Genomic DNA, 25,177 nt, shown 5'->3' on the forward strand with positions numbered 1-25,177 from the left:
AGTTCATGTTTGTGTGTGTGACACACCTGTACTTGAAGTACTGTTAATGTGAAGAAATGTATGTTGTTCATGTAAACAAAAGCAACAAAGGGAAGTTCATTATTTCAGTGTTTCACACTAAATGACGCTTTAATATGTAGGAATGTAATTGTTATGCCCAGCAGTAACAATTAGGGGCCGGAATGTAAGCGCCATTTATTATTGTTTATTTCATGTTCAATTCATTCGTCTCCTGTCATTTATTAGAGTGGTTATAAACAAAGAAATGAAGAACAAGAAAAAGAACAAGTAAGATAGCCACCACACTAACATTTTTGAAGAAAGATAACCTGGATGAAAGATGACCTGGAGAATCTTCACAGGCCCCTCCACACCAACATAAACTTTCAATATTCAATTTGATTCAGTGTTCCTCATATAGTTTCAAATCATAACTGAATCCATGACAACTGCAAAAGACAAGAAAGCAGAAAAAGGAGAGAGAGGTGGAGAATGGAGAAGAAGCTAAGTTAGTAAGATACATTGATGAGGCATGAGTGTGTACAGATGAAGAGAGAGAAAAAGAACAGAATAGTTTAGTGCATCATGGGAAGTCCCCCACCAATCTAGTCCTATGGCAGCATAACTAAGGATGGTTCAGGACTCACCTGAGCCTGCCCTAACTATAGGCATTAGAGTTGTTACGATACAATAAAATGAGTAACCACGATTCTATACCTGACAAAGTATCACGGTTCCGGGTATTATTGCGATACTGCAGCCTTTTTTAATTATTATTATTTTTATGAACTGCAATGTATTTGTACAAGTTATAAATACTTATTAATTACATATAATGTTGTTTGGTGCATGATAAACATAATACTGGTGAAGTAAGAATTAGACTGAAACAAGTTTGAAACGAGTTTGGTTTTTTATAAATATGTGAGTGCCACTGACGACAATGCCGTGGCAGACTCGCCACTCGGGCCTGGTGCTTCTGCCATGGTGCGCGTGTTGTCTCTTGTTTGTGACTGTATCCCGTGCGCACGTCTGGGCGAGATTGTTACCAGTAACAGGCAAACAGTCAATCATTCTGCAGCTGTGTAGTTTGGTTGCAATAGTTGCCATGTTGGTTTGTTTACAAGGGAGTAGCATGCAGTGAGAAGCCGGGAGGAGAGTAGAGGCGGCTGCTATGTAGTGGAAACTGGCACCGGTAGTATAGTAATCGACAGTAGTACTGTCATGTAGAATTTCTAGTATATTAGGAACCATTACAATTGCGCACCACAGGGTACTGTGGGTATCGTTCAACTCTAATAGCTACTATCAAAAAGATGTGGTGAGGGCATCTGCCTCCTGAACTAAAACTGTAAGCTGGTTCCACAAAAGAGGAGCTTGATAGTTGAAGGCTCTGGCTCCCAATCTACTTTTGGAGACCACAAGGAACCCTGCATGTTGCAAGTGCAGTGCTCTAATGGAGTAGTAAGGTACTATGAGCTCTTTAAGAAATGATGGTGACCATGAAGAGCTTTGTAGGTAAGCAGTAGGATTTAAAATTTATTATTATTTCTAGATTTAACAGGTAGCCAGTGCAAATAAGCCAGAATGGGAGAAATATGATCTCTGATCTTGGTTCCTGTCAGTAGACGTGCATCCCCTTTGACACCCCTGTTCTAAATCAACTGCAGAGTCCTAAGGGACTTATTGGAGTGGACGTATGTGGACGTTAACGGACATATCCTGATCGAATGTAACTCCTTAAAGGTTAGGCTGGAGGCCAGAGTGATCCATCTTGAATAACTGTATCTTTAGATATGGAGTTACTGAGGTGTTTGGGTCCAATTACAAGAACTTCGGTGTCCGTGGTTAACATAAAAAAACTAGAAAATTTCAAAAGAAATTTGGAGTGTGCCTGATAATAGTGTGCAAATAACATTAGCATGTTAGCGATGATGCGCTAGCAATGTTAGCATTGGCATGTTAACATTAGCATGTTTGCGCTGATGCGTTGACGCGCTAGCAATTACCATTAGCATGTTAATATTAACATGTTAGCATTGGCATGTTAGCGCTGATGCGCTAGCAATTACATTAGCATGTTAGCATTAGCATTTTAGCACTGATGCGCTGATGCGCTAGCAATTAACATTAGCATGTTAGCATTAGCATGTTAACATTAACATGTTAAAAATAAGGCAGTTCAATAATTGGAAATATGGTTTCGGCCAGAAATCCTTCCTCTTCGAGAGAAGGTCTCAGCATTTTCTCTGTCTCTGTCAGGATTTGTAACTGACATTCTAACAGGTGCAGTAACTGCTCTCCTGATTACAGTTGGTCCTGGTTGCTTGGCAACCTCAGCCTGCTTGAAGGAGGAGAGGGGGGAGGGACCAGCAGGCAGAAGCCGAGCGGCAGCCATTTTAGTAGTTCTTTGCACTTAATTTGAACTTGTCTGTCTAAAATGGCAGACAGAGACAGCAGAGCAAGACATGCTATATGCTATATAATAATGCACTCAAAATTTCTTTAGAAATTTTCTAGTTGAGTGTGCGTGCAAGGCGCACACTATATGTTATCCACCACGCTTATTATTATTATTGAGTGTGCCTGAAAGCGCACACTATATGTTATCCACCGCGCTTATTGAGTGTGCCTGAAAGCGCACACTATATGTTATCCACCGCGCTTATTATTATTGAGTGTGCCTGAAAGCGCACACTATATGTTATCCACCGCGCTTATTCTTATTATTATTATTGAGTGTGCGTGCAAGGCACACACCATATGTTATCCACCACGCTTATTATTATTAAATGTGCCCAAAGGGCTCCCACACTATTGTTATCCAAATCTTTATTGAGTGTGCGTGCAAGGCGCACACTATATGTTATCCACCGCGCTTATTATTAAACGTATTCTTACGCCCTTTTTTCGATTCGCTACTCCTCCCAGAGTTTTTGTCGCACACACACAAAACGGGTATCAAAACATGCAGCTCGGCCGGCACATGTGTGCTACTTTCGGCAAACGGTTTTGCCAAAAATCGACAAAAACTAAGCCAAAAAATGAATGGGTGTGTATTGCGAGAACTTTCCAGAGCTAGAGTGAGTGATGTCATCGCTAGAGTGGAGAGGGGAGAGAACGATCAGTGAAAAAATAAAATTTATTAGACTACCGTGGCCTCAAATGAGCCACTACAGACACGATTTATACATATAAACGTAGCAAAATTTGTCGTCTCACTCACATTCGCCTGCCAAAGCTGTCAGACATATAGTTTTGGCATGACACGGAATATGCAGCAGCAACTCCCATCAACACCCTCATAGACTCCCATGTTAAAAAGGCGGAAAATTTTCTGGAGGAAAGCAGAAGTACCGCTTCTTTCCATTGCTCCTACGGGCACATTTCTTTATTTATTGACACCAAACAAGTATGTAAAACGATCAGGAAGTTCTCATCTTGCTTGTGGTGAAGTCGGCTCAATGATTGGAAATACGGTTTGGCCAGAAGTCCTTCCTGTTCGAGAGGAGGTCTCAGCATTTTCTCTCAGTCTCTAAGTGACATTCTAACAGGTGCAGTAACTGCTCCCCTGATTACAGTTGGTCCTGGTTGCTTGGCAACCTCAGCCTGCCTGAAGGAGGAGAGGGGGGAGGGGCCAGCAGAAGCTGAGCGGCGGCCATTTTAGTAGTTCTTGGCACTTAATTTGAACCTGTCTGTGTAAAATTGCAGACAGAGACAGCAGAGCAAGACATGCTATATAATAATGCATGGGGACGACGGGGCCAAAGTCACGCACACTCAAAATTTCTTTAGAAATTTTTCTAGTTCTTATTGCTGTGTGCCTGAAAGCGCACACTATATGTTATCCACCGCGCTTATTGAGTGTGCCTGAAAGCGCAGACTATATGTTATCCACCGCACTTACTGAGTGTGTCTGAAAGTACACACTATATGTTATCCACCGCGCTTATTTAGTGAGCCTGAAAGAGCACACTCTTTAAAATCTCTCGGGCTTATTCTTGTCTTTATTGAGTGTGCGTGCAAGGAGCACACTATATGTTATCCACCGCGCTTAGTGAGTGTGCGTGCAAGGCGCACACTATATGTTACCCACTGCGCTTATTATTGTTATTGAGTGTGCGTGTAAGGCGCACACTATATGTTATCCACCGTGCTTATTGAGTGTGCGTGTAAGGCACACACTATATGTTATCCACCGCGCTTATTATTATTCTTCCACCCTTTTTTTGTCCCGCTACTCCTCCCAGAGTTTTTGTCGCACATACACAAAACGGGTATCAAAACGACCAGCTCGGCTGGGAATCGATTGCTATGACTTTTCTAAGAGTTTCGGGAAAGGGTTTTGCCAAAAATCGCCAAAAACCACGCCAAAAAATGAATGGGTGTGTATTGCGAGAACTTTGGAGAGCTAGAGTGCGTGATGTCATCACTAGAGTGGAGAGGAGAGAGAACAATCAGTGAAAAAATAAAACGTATTCGACTACCGTGGCCTCAAATGCACCACTACAGACATGATTTATACATAGAAACGTAGGAAAATTTGTCGTCTCACTCACATTCGCCTGTTGAAGCTGTCAGATATATAGTTTTGGCTCAAGACGCGAAGATTTGGCAGCAGCACCCATCAACACCCTCATAGACTCCCATGTTATAAAGGCGGGACATTTTCTGGAGGAAAGCAGAAGTAACGCTTCTTTGAATTGCTCCCAGGAGCACATTTCTTCACTTTATCAACATAAAATACAATATGTACAATATGTTTGTGTTGATTTGTCCTGTACACGTGACATCCATTGCACGTCTGTCCGTCCTGGGAGAGGGATCCCTCCTCTGTGGCTCTTCCTGAGGTTTCTTCCACATTTTTTCCCTGTTAAAAGGGTTTTTGTGGGCAAGTTTTTCCTCATTCGAACCGAGGGTCTAAGGACAGAGGGTGTCACTCCCTGTACAGATTGTAAAGCCCTCTGAGGCAAATGTATTTTGTGACTTTGGGCTATACAAATAAAATTGATTTGATTTGATAAAATGCCTATGTAGATGATCAGGAAGGGCTCAGCCTGCTTCAGGTTAAGCCTGTTCAATGATTGGAATTACGTTTTGGCCAGAAATCCTTCCTGTTCGAGGGGTGGTCTCAGCATTTTCTCTCGGTCTCTGTCAGGATTTCCAACTGACATTCTAACAGGTGCAGCTGATTAGAGTTGGTTCTGGTTGCTTGGCAACCTCAGCCTGCTTGAAGGAGGAGGGGGGAGGGGCCAGCAGGCAGAAGCCGAGCGGCGGCCATTTTAGTAGTTCTTGGCACTTAATTTGAACTTGTCTGTCTAAAATGGCAGACAAAGATAGCACAGCAGTTAGCGTGTTAGTACTGAATTTTCTGAGCAGTGTCAGTAATAATGTATGGGGGCAAAGGGGCCAGAGTCAGCCACACTCAAAATTGGCTTCATTTTCATTGTATTTGTTTCCATTGGTCAATTGGCTGCAGCAGTTTGACAGATATGAGCAGATATGAGTGCAAGAACATTTTTTACCTCTCCTTGCAGAGTTTAGGTGGCAGAGTGTATGAAAGAGTGTAAACCAGGAGATCTGAAACTGATGGAAACTGTTTCACCAAATTTGTTTCATTAAATCTATTTTTATTAGAAAATATCTTATAAAAACAGGTTTTTATGTTAAGTACAAATAATTTTGCTGCAGCTATTTACCACCCTATTGGAACATTTTTGTATTTGACAGTGAGTGTATGACATAAAACAAAGGCATCAAAGACCAGTTAATATGAAACTAGTTTCAAACAAAAAGGATGTTGTTGTTGGAGATCATGAGTGTCATAGGTGAACCAATATTCTCTCATAGTTCCCCCCACATGTTCTATCATTGGTCTTTGGTATATTTAATGCAGTTTCTTGTTACCAATTTTAAAGAATAATTAAACAATGTGATGGTTTTAGTCTTACTTTAACAGTCATTAATAGACAGGCTGATTGTTTCACTGAGTACATCAACTTTTGTAGAGACACAGTCATACCTACAAAGACTGTTTCCCCAATAACAAACCCTGGATCACAAGTGACATAAAGGCAATCCTCAACCAGACAAAGGAAGCTTTTAGAGATGGTGACAGAGAACAACTCAAATTAAAGCTGCAAGCAGCGATGGTCGGGCCCTTGCACATGTGCGCACGTTGAAATGTGCACATGTCGAGATGTGCAGAGATTGCCACGCCCACAGTTTCTCCAAAATTCATCATTTTGATAACTTTTACTGAGGAAGTCTATATGAGCACACCTACCAAGTTTGAAGTGAATTGGATGAAATCCCTAGGAGTAGTTCGTTCAAACATGACCCCTTCTCAACCAGCCCGAAACGCCAAAAATGGTGATTTTCATTCTTAAATATCTCGCTTCCTGTTCGTTTTAACCCATTGCTCCAAGAGACTTTTTTGTAGGTCTTGCCATGTTCTACAATTCGGCTGAGGTTTCATAACTGTGTCAAAAACTGTGGCGGGGCTGTTCCAAAGAAAAATTCAAGGGGGCGCTATAGAGCGCTTTTGCGCATTTTTTTTTACGCGCCGCCATGGCCACGCCCTCTGGTGAAAAGTCGTGATTTTGATAACTTTTCATTGTCGAGGCCTTGAGAACACACGCCATAAAATCCCTAGGAGGAGTTCGTTCAAATGCGACCCCTGAAAATGACCCTAAAACCCGAAAAGTTAATTTAACAAAAAATAGACGCCGTATGCTTCACTGTAGCCTGGGTCACCAAGAGACTTTTTTGTGTCTCGGCATGTTACATACTCCCTCCAAAATTTCATACATGTGGATGAAACCGTGGCGAGGGGCACCTCCAAAAACGCACATCTAGGTGGCGCTGTCGAGCCATATGCGTACGTCCATGTGCAAGACCCCCAAAAACCCGACTTCAGGGGGTAGGCAAATTTTTGTTTTTTGAGGGGATATGGGCTGTCGAAAATGCGATTTACTTTTAGGAAGATAAAGAAAAAGAAGAAAAAATAAATAAACATTTGCAATCCAATGGGGCCTCGCACCGCAATCCAATAGGGCCTCGCACTGCATGCTCGGGCCCTAACAAGTGCAACATGAGCTGAAGAGATTGAAGATGGCAAAGGTGGAATACAAAAAGAAGATGGAGAAGAATTTACATCACAACAACATCTGTTAGGTGTGGACAGGGATTAATACCATCTCTGGCTACAACAAAAAGAAAAGACAGCCAATAGTGGGTGATGTGGAAAGAGCTGATGAACTCAATCAGTCCCTCAACAGGTTTGACGCTGAGGACACATCCCATTCCACTGCTCGCTCCTCCTTCTCCTCCTCCTCAACTTGTGGGCATCTCCACCATGGCTCCTCCTCCTCTTACTCTCTCCTCTTACTTCGCACATCATGAAAACCCTGGAGCAGCTAATTCTACATCTTTTGAGGCTTGAGGTAAAAGACAAACTCGATTCCCTGCAGTTTGCATACGTAGAACACATTGGAGTGAATGATGTAGTCCTCTACATGCTCCACCGTGCCCTCTCTCATCTGGAAGAATCTGGCGTTTATGTTTTTTGTCTTTTTCAAGCACATTTAATAGCATCCAACCCAATATACTCAAAGACAAGTTAATTGATATAGGAGTGTCTCCTGGATCACAGATTACCTCACAGAAAGGCCACAGTTGGGGAACTGTTTTTCTGGGACATTAATGAGCAGTACGGAGGCTCCACAAGAGACTGTCCTGGCTCCATTCCTGTTTACATTGTATACAGTAGACTTTAAATATAACTCCTGCCACATCCAGAAATACTCTGATGACACTGCCAGCTTGTATAAGAAATGGACAAGAATCCAAATATAGGGATTTGATAAAATCCTTCAGTGAGTGGAGTCACAAAAACTGCCTCATACTGAAAAACCTCAAGGACAAAGGAAATGGTCATGGATTTCCATAAGTCCAAGCCCCCTCTTCAGCCTGCGAACACTTGTGGAGTGGACATCAAGGTGGTGACAACCTATGAAGATCTAGGTGTATATCTTGTTAAAAAGGCTGGCTCTGAGATCAGACTAAGGATGGACTCTCTGGAGGAAGTGGTGGAGAGAGACACAATGAGGATGGTCGATGCCATCCAGAACAACATGGATCATCAACTACATAACATCTTGATGGACCAAAGAAGTAACGGTGATGGACGGCTCCTCTCTCTTGCAGGACGGAGAGATAGAACAGATATTTTTTACCTACTGCCATCAGACTTTCTTCTACAATTGGCAGGTGAACTGACAGACAAATGAATTTCTCCTTGGGGATTAATAAAGTAATTTGTATTCGTATTAGACAGGATGTTTAAGAGAGGAGAACGAGCACTGGTAATCAGGAAGGTGTTCATTAACATTATTCATATTCTACCCTCAACCCTTGTTTCTATAGATATTTGATGGCCCGAGTGTTCATTACTATCCAATTGGGACATTCTGTGGTCTGGCACTGCCTGCTCCCTTAAGAAGTTCTAGAAGCACTATCACCCTGCAATTCCAGTCGGATTCAGTGGTGGGAGGACGAGGCTTCCTTGTGGAATGGACTGCTGTCCAGGATTCTGGCCCACCACCCACTATTACCCCAGGTCAGGCAAACAGTTAATTCCTTTGAGCCCATTAAATAAACCATGCAACATACACACACTTGGCGAATACTAAGAACGAAAATATTAAATGTTAAATTATTAATTATAATATTAATAAATTACATCCCTTAATCAGTTAGTCTACATGTGCACCATCTGAATGAACCTGTCTTTTAATTTTTTTGTGGTTGTCAGGTGCCTGTGGTGGAATGCTAATAACAGGGGAGACTCCTAGTTTCCTCTATTCTCCTGGCTGGCCTGAAAACTACCCTCCTAATCAGGAGTGTACCTGGTTGATACATTCTCCAGACTCAACTGTAGAGTTTAACCTCCTGTTTATGGACATAGAGGAGTACCCTATGTGCTACTTTGATAGCCTTATCATCAGAGACGGTAAGTGATGTGACGGTAAAAATGTAACAAACCCCTTTGCACTGCAGGTAACTTTTAATCTGAAGGAAGGAGAAGGTAGAAAGGCAGCATCATACTGTTGTAGTAGTTCTGTTTGTTCTTCAGACACCTTGAGATTCTCTTTTGTGTGCATATGTGTTCCCAGGTTCAACCAGTCTCTCCCCTGTGCTGGCTAATATATGTGGTCGGGATCCTCCAGGCACTTTCCACTCAACAGGAGACTCCATGTTCATTCACTTCTCCTCAGACAATAGCGTTAGTGGCCGAGGCTTTAACGCTTCCTACTCCAGAGGTCATACAACAGAAGCAAATTGCCGAACAATTTTGTTAATCTCAAGTATTTCAAAACAACTCCAAACTTGCCAGTAGTTAGTCAGTTGGAGGTCCAGTGTGTACGATTTAGTGGCATCTAGAGGTGAAGTTGAAGACACTGCAACTGGTCCTCCCTTATGTGTTCAGTTTCTCTGTACCAGCACTGTGTGCAGTTTGTTCATTAGCTTTAAAACATTTAAAACTCTATTATTGTGCCTAGGACTTTTTTTTGCCATGTTATTGAAATTTTTATATATATATATATATACTAGTATTGTATCTGTCGTGGAAATTTGATAAGGACTGAGCACGCGATCAGTATTAAATGAGAACTTTATTCTTGGCCAAGGAGAGACAACAGTACGAGTACAACAGTTGCAAAGTTCTCTCTGCTGCTAATACATTCAACTGCTCCCTTTGTAGACATTTCTCCCCCTCTCTCTCCTCTGAGGTCACCAAAGTGCATCGGGGGTTACCCTCGTAAATATGTGCTTTACTCCCACTTCTACACTGTGGCTAGTACCAACATCTCAGGGACAGAGAAAAATGCCAGGACACAAACATATATCAAACCATCAGGAGGCAGTCCCCTAAGTAGGACAAAGTTCATACAAAGCTAAACACATAAATATAAATGTAGACTAAAGGTTACAAAGATTTATTTCCACAACAGTATCAAAGATTAAAATGATGGTAGCATGACAATCTTATAATCAATAGACCCCCTAAATTTTACACATTGGACCTTTTTAAAGACAATTTCTGTTTGTCTTTTATGTTACTGTTTCGGTTCAACCATTTTAACACACTTTCAAATCAAATCAAATCAAATTTGTATAGCCCAAATTCACATTTTGCCTCAGAGGGCTTTACAATCTGTACAGGGAGTGACACCCTCTGTTCTTAGACCCTCGGTTCGAGTGAGGAAAAACTTGCCCACAAAAAACCCTTTGAACAAGGAAAAAAGGTGGAAGAAACCTCAGGAAGAGCCACAGAGGAGGGATCCCTCTCCCAGGACGGACAGACGTGCAATAGATGTCACATGTACAGAACAAATCAACAGAAACGTCTCTAGTCAGTTTAAATTTTGCTCAAAGATATTTTCAGTTGTAGTAAGCCATGCTCACTTCCACCATGTGGCACTTTAGAAAGACTTTAGTGATACAGTAACAGTGTATATAGTAAAAAAATTGTTATTACATTCACAGTTTGGAGACATCCAGTATTCATCATCCATTTAACATTTAATTTTTTCCCCATCATATCTTTTTTGACACACCCTGCCACTCTTTATAACTGTTACTACTCTGCAACGATAATAATAATAGAATTATTTTGAATAATCAAAATACTGCTTTTCAGGTTGTGGTGGCCTGCTGCATGTAGACAGGGGTGTGCTGAGCAGTCCTTACTACCCCCATAACTACCTGCCTGATCTAAGCTGTAGCTGGCATGTGATGGTCACACCTGGCTTTAGGATTTCTGTCACTTTCCAGAGCCCCTTCCAGATTCAAGGCTATGGAACTGGATGCAGCTCAGGAGACTTCCTTGAGGTAAAAAAAACAACCCATGTGAAAACACCGAAAACCCATATTCAAAGTGATAATTGCTTTTTGTAAGTTCAGGCTCATTTAAAATGGACTAAAATGCTACATCAAGCAAGAATGGGAAAACATTCCATTTTCAAAATAACAGCGAAGGCTCCTCAGTTCTCAGACACTTACAGAGTGTAACTTTTTTTCCAAATGTGTTGCCAGCATCAAATTCAAAATGGGCATATCATTTTCCAAAGAAAAAATCAAAGCTGTCTTTGTGTTATTTTCAATTAAATATAGGGTTTCAATGTTTTACACATCATCACATTTTGTTTACATGGGTGCTTACCTTTTTAAAACTGTTGTATAATACTTATTATGAAAGTTCTGAAATCACATACAAGTGTTTCTCAAGTTAGCATCACCTTAAGATTTTCAATTCATTGCAAGTTGTCTTGTTATATGAACACATAATTCCCATATAATGTATTTAGAAGATTCAAGCTGTTTGTGTGCATACCTTCAAGCTGCTCCATTAAGATTTCTTATGTTTTATTGTGAAAAACTGCTCAGGTACAACAACTATTTTTCTTGTTTTACTTCTCTCTGCCTGAGGTTTTGGACTACTAATGATCATTTTATTACTCCATGTTACTATTCATTCACTGCTGTCTCCACAGCTCAGGAATGGCCCGGATGGTTCATCTCCACCACTGGGGGGTCGTCTTTGTGGTTCAACTCCACCATCCGTCCTCCAGACTACTGATAACCACCTATTTATTCTCTTTACATCTGATGCCACTAATGAGGCCAGCGGCTTTAAGCTGACCTTTGAAGCCCACAGTCAAGGTACAATCGCCAGTCTTTTTTCCAAAATTTCTGTCACTGTATAATTCTTTACAATAAGTAATTGGTGACTTGTTCAGTGAATAATTAGGGCCCAAGCACTGTGGTGCAAGGCCCTATTGAATTTCGATGTTTATTTTATTTATTTATTTTTTTTAGGGCCTGAGCACTGTGGTGCGACGCCCTATTGAATTTTAAGTTTATAAATGAAGTTTATAATTTAAAAAAAATTTTTTTCTTCATCTTCCTTAAAGTAAATTGCATTTTAGACGGCCTATATGTACTCGAAAACTCACGAAAATTTGCCTACCCCCCCAAAGTCGGGTGTAAAACAGACATGGACGTACAAAAATGGCTCTACAGCGCCACCTAGATGTATGTTTTCGGAGGGGCCCCTGGACACGGTTTCATCCACGTGTACGAAATTTGGAGGAAGTATGTAACATACCGAGACACACAGAAAAGTCTCTTGGTGACCCGGGCTACAGTGAAGCGTACGGCGTCCGTTTTGTTTGTTGGCCTTTTACTGAAGTAATTTCAAATGGCAACTTTCTGGCTTTAAGAAACACTAAAAGAAATCAAGAAAAAAAAAATGTGGTAGTCAGTAACAGTTATGTTACAATATGGAATATATACAATATTATATATACAATATGGAATCACTCAATTCTGAGGAAAAAAATATGGAAACATGAAAAACAAGCAAACAAAAGAACACTTCAACACACCACTAGCACTTTGTTGCACCACCTCTGGCTTTTATAATAGCTTGCAGTCTCTGAGGCATGGACTTAATGAGTGACAAAACAGTACTCTTCATCAATCTGGCTTCAACTTTTTCTGATTGCTGTTGCCAGATCAGCTTTGCAGCATTATATCTGCTCATTAGTCTGCAGTTAAAAAGGAGCGATCACACCTTAGAGAGCTGATGCACCAAGTGGATTGACATGAATCATGGCTCCAACACGAGAGATGTCAATTGAAACAAAGGAGAGGATTATCAAATTCCTTAAAGAGGGTAAATCATCACGCAATGTTGCAAAAGGTGTTGGTTGTCCACAGTCAGGTGTGTTTAAAGTCTGGATTAAGTACAAACAACATGGGAAGATTGCTAAAGGCAAGCATACTGGTTGACCAAGGAAGACATCAAAGCGTCAAGACAGAAAACTTAAAGCAATATGTCTTGAAAACAGAAAATGCACAGCAAAACAAATGAGGAACAAATGGGAGGAAACTGGAGTCAATGTCTGTGACCGAACTGTAAGAAATTGCCTAAAGGAAATGGGATTTACATACAGAAAAGATAAATCAGCCATCATTAACACCAAAAACAGAAAAATGGGCTATGGAAAAGCAATCGTGGACTGTGGATGACTGGATGAAAGTCATATTCAGTGATGAATCACGAATCTGCATTGGACAAGGTGATGATGCTGGAAGACAACTGCCTGAAGACAACATGCAGTCATTGATGATATAGGGCTGCATGTAAGGTAAAGGCACTGGGAGATGGCTGTTATCACATCTTCAAGAAATGAAGAAGACTATGTTGACATTTTGGACACTTTTCTTATTCCATCAATTGAAAGGATGTTTGGGGATGATGAAATCATTTTTCAAGATTAAAGTTGCAAGGAGCAATGTTTGAGCCCTCGCACATGTGCGCACATTGAAATGTGCATAACATCAGTCTGAATCACAAGCCATCAGCAGGTGCTTCCTGCCGATTTCTTCTTTGAATCTTTTTACGGATCGCCTCGCCCACACCGTTTCCCCAAATCATTTTGTTAACTTTTACTCAGGAAGTCTATATGAACACACCTACCAAGTTTGAAGTCAATGGGATAAAATCCCATTGAATAACTTTTCATTGTCGAGGCCTTGAGAACACACATGCCAAGTTTCAAACACATCGGATAAAATTCCTAGGCGGAGTTCGTTCAAATGCGACTCCTAGAAATGACCCCAAAAACACGAAAAGTCCAACTTTGACAAAAACTTAACACCGTATGGTTCACTGTAGCCCGGGTCACCAAGAGACTTTTTTGTGTGTCTCGGCATGTTACATACTCCCTCCAAATTTCGTACACGTGGATGAAATCGTGGTGAGGGGCACCTCCGAAAATGCACATCTAAGTGGCGCTATAGAGCCGTATGCGTACGTCCATGTATGAGACCCCCAAAACGGGGTGTTTTCGGGGGATATGGGCCATCGAAAATGCAATTTACTTTTTGACGGAAGAAGAAAAAGCGGAATAAAAAATAAATAAATAAATAAACATTTGCAATCCAATAGGGCCTCGCACTGCGTGCTTGGGCCCTAATTAAAATGCATCTTGCCATAGAGAAAAAACTGTGAAAATATTCCACATATGGTCAAAGTCATGGCCTGCAAATAGTCCAGATCTCAATCCAATTGAAAAACTGTGGTGGAAGTTGAAGAAAATGGTCCATGACAAGGGTTTAACCTGCAAAGCTGATCTGGCAACAGCAATCAGAGAAATTTGAAGCCAGATTGATTACTCATTAAGTCCATGCCTCAGAGACTGCAAGCTATTATAAAAGCCAGATGCTGTGCAACAAAGTACTAGTGGTGTGCTGAAGTGTTCTTTAGTTTGTTTTATCCAAGATTCCATCATTTTTCCTCGGAATTGAGTGATTCCATAATTTTGCCAGTAGTTAGTCAGTTGAAGGTCCAGTGTGTACGGTTTAGTGGCATCTAGAGGTGAAGTTGAAGACACTGCAACTAGTCCTCCCTTATGTGTTCAGTTTCTCTGTACCAGCACTGTGTGCAGGTTCTCCATTAGCTCATTTTTTCCCCAGATTTTTTACTGACTACCACAATTTTCTTTTTTCTTGATTTCTTTTAGTGTTTCTTAAAGCCAGAAAGTTGCCATTTGAAATGACTTTAGTTTTGTGTCATGTCTGTGATCTGCTTTTTTTTTTTCTACAAAATTAAACAACTGAATGAACATCCTCACCCAAGACTGGTGATTCCATAATTTTTGCCAGGGATTGTACTTACCTAAAGAACCCAAGGTGTGTGCGTGACTGCAGTTATACTGTGTGCATTCATGCAGATATATAAATGTGGACAACCCAGTGAAAAAATATGACTTGATATCTACATCATAATTAAGTCTATAACAAGTGCTCAGCACCATATATGCTTGGCTCCTTTTTTTAAATTTGTGCTCTAAGTCATCCAAAACCATGTCAACTGTGTAGGTGGGGTGACTGATTAACTTTTGACAAGGTAAATCTGTTAATTGAAAAGCATTCCAGGTGACTACCTCATGAAGCTGATTTAGAGAATGTTAAGAGTGTGCAAAGCTGTCATCAAAGCATAGCTACTTTACATCTACATATAGAACATTTTGCTTCTAAACTTTTAACCAAGCCAAATTATTGTATATAAACACGCTACAAAATGAGAGAGGAAAGAGGAAGGAAAAAAAGTCAGCACCATGTAATGATAAAAACACTGGTGGTAAGTAAGCTTTAACTAATTCTGGTAAGATTGGACCAAGTGGGACCAAGAGATGTACACTTTACATACTGTGTAAAGTGTGCCCAGGTAGCATTGACTTTGTTGTCTGTGGTTCAGTGGTTACCAAAATGGTTGGCGAGATCCACGAGAGGCATGTGCACAGACAGGTGCTTGTAAAGGGTTTAAGTTAAGTAATAAGTGTAGAATAGTTCTGGTATCGGAAAGTGGTCTAATTTAAAGTTAATATTTTTCTGTTTCTGCAGCATGTGGAGGTTTCATTGGGCTGGATGATAATAATCCTCCAGGGTATATCACTTCACCTAACTATCCTCAAAATTACCCCCAAAATATTGACTGTATCTGGGTCATAAGTGTGCCCAATGGAGAAGCTGTCCAAATTGACTTTGAGGATGAATTCTACATTGAGCCTGCTGACAGGTAGCTACTATTTTCTCTTCAGGCTATTGTTTGGTTATTATACTGTTTCTACCTCCTCATTACTGCTAAGGTTTATTTTTTATTGTACAGTATTTAGAAAAAAAATCTATTCCTCAACCTATAAAAGAAAGTTGTAATTTTGATATGAACTACCAAATGTTCTTACGAATAAACTATAAATTCTTGAGACAGCATGACAACTCTGGCTTGTGGGGTCATGAGAATTTGGAGACCTTAAATGGGATCATTGGCCAGATATTTTTCAAGCAACCCTATGCTTAAGTTTAAAAATAATGGTGATTTTGTATTTTTTTACTTTTTATTTTACCTTCTGAAATCTTTTTGGTTAATTGTGATCTTCACAAGATATATTTTCAGGCATTCATTTTATGCATTTCTCAGCTGTGTGCACGACTACTTGGAACTGCGTGATGGCTCAACTTCCAATGCTGGCTTAATTTCCCTGCTCTGTGGCAACACCCGACCATCTACCCAACATTCAACAAGTTCCTCCATGCTACTTAGATTTCGTACTGACAATAGCGTCACACACAAAGGCTTCAAGGCAAAGTACTCCATAGGTATGCATATCACAGTGATTACACACAGTCTAAAGATGGTTTTCCAAATCCAGGAACTGGTTCTAGAATATGGATTGAAAGTCATACACAAACATGGACACTTTTTCTTTTGGAAATAAAAAAATCTTTTGTGTGAGCTACCACATCTCATAATATTCATATCAGGATTGTAAAAGAAAAAAGAGCTGGACACTAATGGCCTTACTCAACTTGTTTCTCAAATTCCTCACAGGATCATGTGGAGGTACCTACATAGGTCAGAAGGGAACAATAGACAGCCCTGGCTTCCCAGAATCCAACTATCCTGACAGCTCTAACTGTGAATGGTACCTGGAGGGACCCACAGGGCACTACCTCACTCTTAGCTATGGCAACTTCAGTCTTCAGACCACTTTACAATGTACTGCTGACTATGTGGAGATCAGAGAGTACAATGCCTCAGGTGAGAATACAAGAGGACCGGCACAGCTATTCTTTTTGTGTCTTAAAGGCCACATCCAGAGTATACTATTAATGGGGTAACTAGTAATTGGAGGGTTTTGTTCAATTCCCAGCTTCCCTAGTCAATTCCTCAAGCAATATATTAAACACCAAATTGCTCCCATTGGCTGTGCTGTGGATGGGTGGGTGAATGTGACAAATTCTACCAGCAATATATTGTACAAGGACATTTGCCATTTAATTAAATAACATTTTAAAATTAAACATGAAAAAATGCAATGCATATAATAAAGAAAAAAAATGGGTAAGAGAAAATACCAGAATAGATGAGTTCATAGTTAGTTTTGAAATAAGTCATGTACACACATACTATATCTGTGTGTGTTCCTAACTTGCTTAGGTCTATTAGTGCATCGGAGTGATGATAAGAGACAATGAACTTCACTACACATTCAGTCTGAACACATGCTGATCTGAATTACATTTGTAAATTAATATCAGATTAATGTCAATGAAATGTGTTTTAAGTATTACTCATATTGTCATCAATCATATTGCACTTATTTTCCCAGCAGAAGTTTGGTACTGGGTAACACAGTGGTGCACCTTTCTGTGTGGAATTTGCATGTTCCCCCTGTCTGCATGGGTTATCTCCCCTTCACAATCTAAAGACATTTACTTCTGTCCATGAAACAGCTTTTGAGTCAGCTGTCCAATCACTTTTGTTATCTTTAAAAAGATTTGGCTACATAAGAGCTGTAATTCCTAAACCTTTCACCCAATTTGGATGTGAATACTCAAATTAAAGCTGAGAGACTGCACTTTAAGCCCATATTCATTATTTAGCTGAGACTTGAATATATTTTGGTAAACCAAAACCAAAATAACAGTGTTTCAGTGTCTCAGTGTTGTTTAAATATATATGGACCTAACTGTGAGAATAAAATGAAAGTGAAATAAATGGAAGGAAGAAAGGACTTAGGCAAAAACCTTGTTACTTGACATGACAACTAAGATGCATATCATAGACTCATTTTAGATACATTTCCTGTGTTGTACTGTGTGTAGGACGGCTACTAGGCCGACACTGCGGCAGTACACTTCCAGCTTCCATGGACACCTCTGACAGTTTTGCCTATGTCAAGTTTGTCAGTGACCCCAATGGAAATGCAGCTGGCTTCAGCCTGTCATTTGAAGCCAGTGTTGAAGGTACGGTCATTTTCAAAAGATAATAAGAAAAGGATCATTGTTTAGTAGGGGTGTAAAGGTATTTGTATTATTTGTATTTGGTTTTAAGCCACCTCTTGACATTAATACTGACAGGGCCAAAAACATCACAAAAGCAATTGGCATATACATATCAGCGGTCTATGCACCCATATGCCATAGTAGAGGAGCCCAGCTTCAAGTATTTATTAAAGGTGCTTGAGCCATGCTACAGTGTCCCATCCTGTGCACACATCAGCCAGTCTGTGGTCCCTGCCATTTACAAGCGTGCACGAGCAGTGGTGGAGCATGAGCTGTCTACATAAAATAAATAGAATAGAACATAAAACAAATGTATTATACATTTGTTTTATGTTTTATTCTATTTATTTTTTACTTTTATAACAAGAGATAGTTTTTAATTTTGCAGTCAATTGATGTCTGTTCCAAATAAATGAAAAAAAGGTAGTCTTTTATATGTGATTAAAAAAAAAATCCTGTTGTACCGAACCGTGACCTCCATACCGAGGTACATACCGAACCTTGACTTGTGTGTACCGTTATACACCCCTAATGTTTAGGTATCATAAACTATATAATATTTACACAATATTTACACATGTATATGTGAGCATGAGAGCTGAAGTCAGAATGACATTTAGCAGCTAACTGCTGTTCCACAAGCTTAACTCATTAGTGATATGTCAGTCGCGAATGATCCGGTTCTAAGAGCCGGCTCTTTGAAGCTCCTCGTTCTCGTCTCTCTTGTCTCTCCCGTGTGTCGTACGTGTGCTCTGCAGATGCTGCAGAGCCGATGTGTTTTTTTTCCTTCTGTGCCTTACTGTCTCCTCTCACTGACACTCTCCCTAGTGCCATGCCTGTTCTCACACATCTTGACCAATCACGTTTGGCTTTCAATTAAAAAAGTGGAGGAAAAAAAACTAGCGGGAAAAACCCTTTTTTTCTCCACTTTTTTTTGTGTGAAAGCTGCACGTAATTGGTCAAGATGTATAGCAGCATCCACGGCAGGGGTGACAGACAGACACACACACAGTGGTCGCGGAGGACAAACACGACAGGAGGGAGACAAGAGACTGAGAGAAAATGACAAATGGTTTCAGGCAGTTTTGCATTATTTTGGGTGATAAATTCATTAAATAGTTAGTAAGTTTTATTTATATAGCACATTTTTACACAGCATGCACTGACCAAAGTGCTTTACAATGTCAAAAATAAAAAAATATATAATAACATTTAAAAATATAAAATAATAATAATAATAATAACAATAATAATAACAACAATAATAATAATAATACAAATTAAATAATAATAATTAATAAAAACAATTAATAAAATGTGAGGAGCCGTTTGGGAGCCAAAAGAGCCGGCTCCTTATAGTAAGCAGAGCCAAATGAACCGGCTCTCCAAAAAGAGCCGAAATTCCCATCACTATAACTTATAACTCATTACAATCTCTCACTGAGGGTTTCATCCATTAGTGTGTAAAAAAAAATAAAAAATACAAAAAATAAATAAGTAATCATAAGGGGTGCACTATCCATAAGCGATAGCTTCAGGACCCAAAAAAAATTAAGCTTCATAATTTCAACAGTAGGACAATGATTTATTTGTCAGTATTTAAAACTACATTTATCATCAAGTTTTACAATGCATAATGGTTTTTTTTAACCTATCCATGAAATCTATCCGAGCTCTCATTTTGTGTTTATAAAAATTCCTGGATGTAAGTAGATCTCAAAATGATTGGAATTAATTTTTAAATGACTGTTTAAGTGCTTTTTGCTGATACTATAAGACCTGGTGTAAACCACAGCCCCTTCTGTGTATTTTTATTCAGTAAATGTACTAATTATAATAATCTAATAATTATATTTTCTAATGTCCATGATAATTATTTGTAATTAAATGCTACATTTTATACATGGTAATTTGGGTAGCATTTTGATTTTATTCACTTTTCTTTCTTTTTTTTCTCTATATTGCACTGAGAAAAATAATTTTTTCCCTCTCCACTTACTGTAGTCTGTGGAGGAGTGCTGAATGCTCCCTCAGGAACTATCTCCTCTCCCAATTACCCCAACTTGTACCCACACAGCCGGGTGTGTCGCTGGGAGCTCATGGTGTCACCAGGCCGCCGGGTAACACTCACCATCAATGATCTGCGGCTAGAAGATTCTGGTACCTGTGTATTTGACTACATTGATGTGAGTCCATCTGCCAATATTCCCCTTCCTTTCCATTTTAATTGGTTCTTAATTTTCTATCTTTAACTAAGATGTAAATAAACTGCAGACATCTCATTTGTATTACAACTTAATTCCATTCAATTCCAATTATATTCAAACAGTGGCAGAGGAATCACCAGCAGATATCTCAAAAGTTGTGTAAAAACCACTTTGTGTAAGCCCATGTTCAGAACATATACTGTATTTTCCGCACTATAAGGCGCATCGGATTATAGGGCGCACCTTCAATGAATGGCCTATTTTAAAACTGTTTTCATATATAGGGCGCACCGGATTATAAGGCGCATAGAATAGAAGCTACAGTAGTGGCTGGGGTTGCGTTATGCATCCACTAGATGGAGCTGCGCTAAATGGAATGTCAACAAAACAGTCAGATAAGTCAGTCAAACTTTATTAATAGAATACAAACCAGCATTCTGACAACTCCGTTCACTCCCAAAATGAATAAACAGCTGTTTTATTATTTTTCCAGAGGTAATGTCAGTGACGTAGTATTTTCGCGACACAAATGGTGTTGGACTGGAATTCCTCTTTACCGTTCTTACCGCTGTTACTTCCATAGACATATATACATAGACGCCTCATTGAGCAGGTTGGTCCGTTGATGCGATACGTTAACGCGTCCGCCATATTGGATGTGGCAGATCTGCCCATAAACTAATACAAGGGAAAGGGTTGCGCTCTACTTTGCCACATCCAAAATGGCGGCGATGTCGACGTACGATTCAGCGCTCAATGCGGCGTCTACATATATATATCTATGGTTACTTCGGCGACGCCCCCTGACTATGGTAGCCATGATTAACTAATATTGATCCATATATAAGGCGCATCGGATTATAAGGCACTGTTGGCTTTTGAGAATATTGAAGGCTTTTAGGTGTGCCTTATAGTGCGGAAAATACGGCATTACCTACATCTGCAGAAGACCTGATCTTGGGCAGTCTTTCTACAGACCTCATCTTAGTGATAAACCCTGTGTCTGCTAGATCCTGAACGGGTTGGCGGGTGATGCCCCTCTCCTTCAGCGATTCTGTGGTACAGTACCAGCAGGCACCCAGGTGCGCTCCTCCAGCAACACCATGGCCATTGTGTTTCGCACTGATACTTCTGTGTCAAATGGTGGTTTTATAGCTTCTTACTCCTCTGAGGAGCCTGCAGGTAAGATGCTCCCTTTGACAAAGCTTAAATTAAAATACTATGTACAGTATAACATATTTAAGATAATTAGTCAACTTAACAGCACTGCCTATTCATCTGTAGCTGGTTTGTGGCAACTGTAATAAAGAAGTTATCAGAAGAATGCATGTAGATTATCTGAACAGGTTAGGGTAAATGACTCACTTAATTATGAGGTGAACAAGTGTAAACAAAGCCAAATATTTTTCATATTTTTGCACACAGGTGTGTGTAAAACAGGTGTGTCCTGTCAAAAGTTAATGGAATTTCTTGGATCCTTAATGTGTTTGAGACCATCAGTTTACAGTGTGTATATGTGTGTGTGTGTGTGTGTGTGTGTGTGTATGTATGTATGTATGTATGTATGTATGTATGTATGTATGTATGTATATATATATAGTATATATATATATATATATATATATATATATATATCAGGGTTCTCACCAGGATTTTATTTTAGAGTAATGGGGTAAGGCGAGGGAGCGTAGCGACCGAGCGGGGGGATGGTACGGAAGGGGGGTCCCGACTTGATGCGAAAATTTTGAAAAATTGTGCCCAAAATGGGCCATATTTGAGGTACCTGGAGGGAATAACTTGCATTTTTTATGTTGTATATACTTAGTGGAAAATTGTTACATCTTTGGATCTTGGCAGTGTGTTACCTGCAAAGGGTGTTGTCAAAAGATATGTAAACTCAGACACAAACAATAGAGATAATACACGTTTTATTCTATTAAGAAATTAAGAAATGCGTGAGCATCATGTTATTTCGGGAGCATAACCTACCAACCAATTATTAGAGACATGAGACAAAAGATTGTCCTAAATTGTGTCAACAACAGAACAGATAAATGCAAGTGGATAAAACAGCCAGCCAACAAGAAAACAGCCTAAATTAGCACTAAAAATCATCCGATAGGGCCTACGTCCTGTCATTGCTAAACCTGCCTACAAGGTAGACGTTTCCATTCATCAAAGTGTTGGTTAAGTTTTCAAGCGTGATGGAAAGCATGTATAACTGGTGCACTTACATTTCTGACCATGAAGAAAGAACGAATGTCTCTTTTTGCGAGGGGGTCCGTCATTCATTGTTATAATTATGACATTCACCGAAGTCCAGCTCAAAGTCCAGCTCAAAAGAAAGCTATCACTGGGAATCGAGCGGGAGTTCAGTTGTCGTTTTTTTCCCTCTCTCTCTCTCGGGGAACTGATTTGCAGGCATCTGTCTCCTAGCAACCTAAAATCAACAGCGCAGAGTACGCATGTGTAGGTTCATCAAACGTCGGCTACACCATTGTAGGAAGACAGCACCAAGCAAACGTCAGCTGATTTTGACACCTTGAAAACTGCTGAAGTGCGCAGGAAAAAAAAAAAACTTTTGACGATGGTGACGAAAACTGAAAACAGCCGTTACGCTATATTAAAAATAACGTAACGGGGGGAAATTGCCGTTGCGGTCTGAAATTTTAGCGTAGCGGGCCGCAACCATATAAAGCGCTGGCGAGAACACTGTATTATATATATATATATATAAACAGTAAAAAGGTAAAAAGACCTATTCAATACATTTAGTAATCCATATTATGGTAATAACCACTCAACTAACATCATTACTTTAATACATGATAGTTAGTCAGTTAGTCATTCTATAAAGACCTAAGACCTTATCGCTGCTGCAAAGGATTCATTCATTACATTCATTCATTCATTCAAGTTCATTAACAGTTACCAGCATCAGAAATCCACGGTTAACAGCATCTCAGATTAAATCTTACATAAATGCTTCCCAGAGAACTAGCAGACACATCACAGCATCATCTGTTCAAAAGAGTCTGTGTGAATCAGCCCTTTGTGGTCAATTGCTGCAAAGAAACTATGACTAAGGGAAACCAGAAAGAAAAGGAAGTTACTCTGACCAAGAGAAAGAAGAAATGGACATTTGACCAGTGGAGACGTGTCATTCCATCTTTGTGTTATTGGGACCATCATTTGTTCAACAGGACAATGATGCCAAACACAACTCCAAAGTGACAGAGAGCTGTATCACTTGGCCTGACCTCCACAATCACCAGACTGAAACTTAATTAAGATGGTTTGGGATGAGTCGGACTACAGAACGAACAGCTGTCATTAAGTTGTCAGCATACATGGAAACTCCTTCTGTTGGAAAATCATTCTAGGTGACAACCTCATGAAGACATCAAGATTGTGCAAAACAGTCATCAAAACAAAATCTGGCTACTAAAACATTAAACAAATTTAAATAAAGAAAACATATTTTCTCATTTCCCCCCTTAAAAAATAATGGTTGTGGCTAAAATAATGCAAGCACTAATGTCTTCAACCTTTTTCAGCCCAAGGGCCCAGTCCAAAATATCCTTCAAGTTCAGTTTCCATTGTTAACACTTCCAGTCTTTGCCATTCTTTATCATTACCTCAATTAAGTCAGTATTTAAGAAGTCTTTAGGATTTGGGATAAGTGTTTTAGTATTATATTATATTTATATTATTTCTTATTATATGTTAAACAAATCTAAGTGGCAAGGGTGGCTCTGCTTTTCCCTAATATACTCATATGTTGGCTTGGGCCTATTTAACTTGCATGACCTCTGCTGTTGATTGACAACAAATTTGCAGTTTTTGAGTTAGTCCGCAGACCTCCCACTTGAAGCTCAGTATGGAGCATGCATTTTGTGCTGCTGATGAATTGTATTGTGTTATTTAGAGAGGTATTTCAAATATTTACTCAACTCCTATTGTCATAAATGTGGTGTCTGTGTTCTGTGTTCTTCTGAGAGCATGTCTGCCTCTCATTGTGTCCCTACTTTTTCATGCATTTTGGTAGAATGTGGTGGAGTCCTGAACAACCCAGCTGGTGGGAACATTACTTCCCCTGGGTACCTAGTGTCCAACTACAGTAACAACCTCAACTGTGAGTGGCTCATCCAGAACCCACAACACATCAATTCCTCTATTGTGGTGTTGATAGAAGACATGCACCTGGAGAACCACCAGACCTGTGAGTCAGACTACCTCCAGTTTCGATTAGGTGAGTACCAAAAGGAGAGCACTGGCTTTATGGTGAACTGAACAAAGTGACTACATGTGTACACACACAAATTGGTTTGGGTTTGTCCATGATGTAGTATACTGTAGTGTCTATGTTATCTATAGCAACCTATAGTAAAAATGTGTTTTGATTCCTGAACAAAACTTTTTCCAATACCAATTTTATAAATTTAATTTTTTACAAAATAAAATGAAAACACTATGATTATGGTTGTCCAAATACCTGGGGCCAGCTGGAGAAACTCAGTATAATACAGTATTTTGTATTTATTATGTATTTATAAAAAATATAAATAAGTTGATTTTTTGTTTTCTTCAATGATCCCGAGACAGATAAATAGAGAGAGATACAGATGCACAGATGCACAGCAGCAGCAAAACATTAACCAACTATAAACAGTAATGGAGATATGGTAACAATAATAACAGTAATAACATATGTAGTGGACGTCATGCAGGATCACAGCAGCAGTCACGATTCCGTCGACAAATTACAGATCCAGGACTTTAACGATCAGACTAACCCTAACCCTAAACCCACCGCCGCCTGTTCTGGCGTCCGTACCCTCTCACTTATGGCATCTTCCTGGCCGGTTGCCACGCAACAACTGTCGCAGAAGACGAGGAAAGAGAGGTGGAGTGATATGCCGGCTGAAAGCTCACCTGGCCTCATCCTCCACATACAATGCTCGCCATCCACTGTTTGGTCTCTCCAGCGATTACGCTGGATACGACATCCGAGGCTCCGTGGATTACTCCTACCGATGGCTGCTGCC

At 39.9% G+C, this 25,177-nt stretch overlaps 1 protein-coding gene across 1 annotated transcript in view; it reads left to right on the top strand.

Moving 5' to 3' along the window:
• The window catches only part of cubn (cubilin (intrinsic factor-cobalamin receptor)), a gene marked incomplete at its 5' end in the record, with an annotated part of 123,921 nt that overhangs the window by 45,645 nt on the left and 53,099 nt on the right, over nucleotides 1-25,177 (top strand). The window contains 12 exons of the mRNA XM_027276879.1: nucleotides 8,428-8,620; nucleotides 8,816-9,013; nucleotides 9,177-9,323; nucleotides 10,706-10,896; nucleotides 11,559-11,727; nucleotides 15,478-15,652; nucleotides 16,055-16,233; nucleotides 16,466-16,675; nucleotides 17,743-17,883; nucleotides 19,927-20,108; nucleotides 21,140-21,311; nucleotides 24,178-24,381. Coding sequence (XP_027132680.1) covers nucleotides 8,428-8,620; nucleotides 8,816-9,013; nucleotides 9,177-9,323; nucleotides 10,706-10,896; nucleotides 11,559-11,727; nucleotides 15,478-15,652; nucleotides 16,055-16,233; nucleotides 16,466-16,675; nucleotides 17,743-17,883; nucleotides 19,927-20,108; nucleotides 21,140-21,311; nucleotides 24,178-24,381 — 2,161 coding nt within the window. The remainder of the gene's footprint in view (nucleotides 1-8,427; nucleotides 8,621-8,815; nucleotides 9,014-9,176; nucleotides 9,324-10,705; nucleotides 10,897-11,558; nucleotides 11,728-15,477; nucleotides 15,653-16,054; nucleotides 16,234-16,465; nucleotides 16,676-17,742; nucleotides 17,884-19,926; nucleotides 20,109-21,139; nucleotides 21,312-24,177; nucleotides 24,382-25,177) is intronic.

This window comes from Larimichthys crocea, unplaced genomic scaffold (genome assembly GCF_000972845.2).
Source record: "Larimichthys crocea isolate SSNF unplaced genomic scaffold, L_crocea_2.0 scaffold661, whole genome shotgun sequence".
Taxonomy (NCBI): Eukaryota; Metazoa; Chordata; class Actinopteri; family Sciaenidae; genus Larimichthys; species Larimichthys crocea.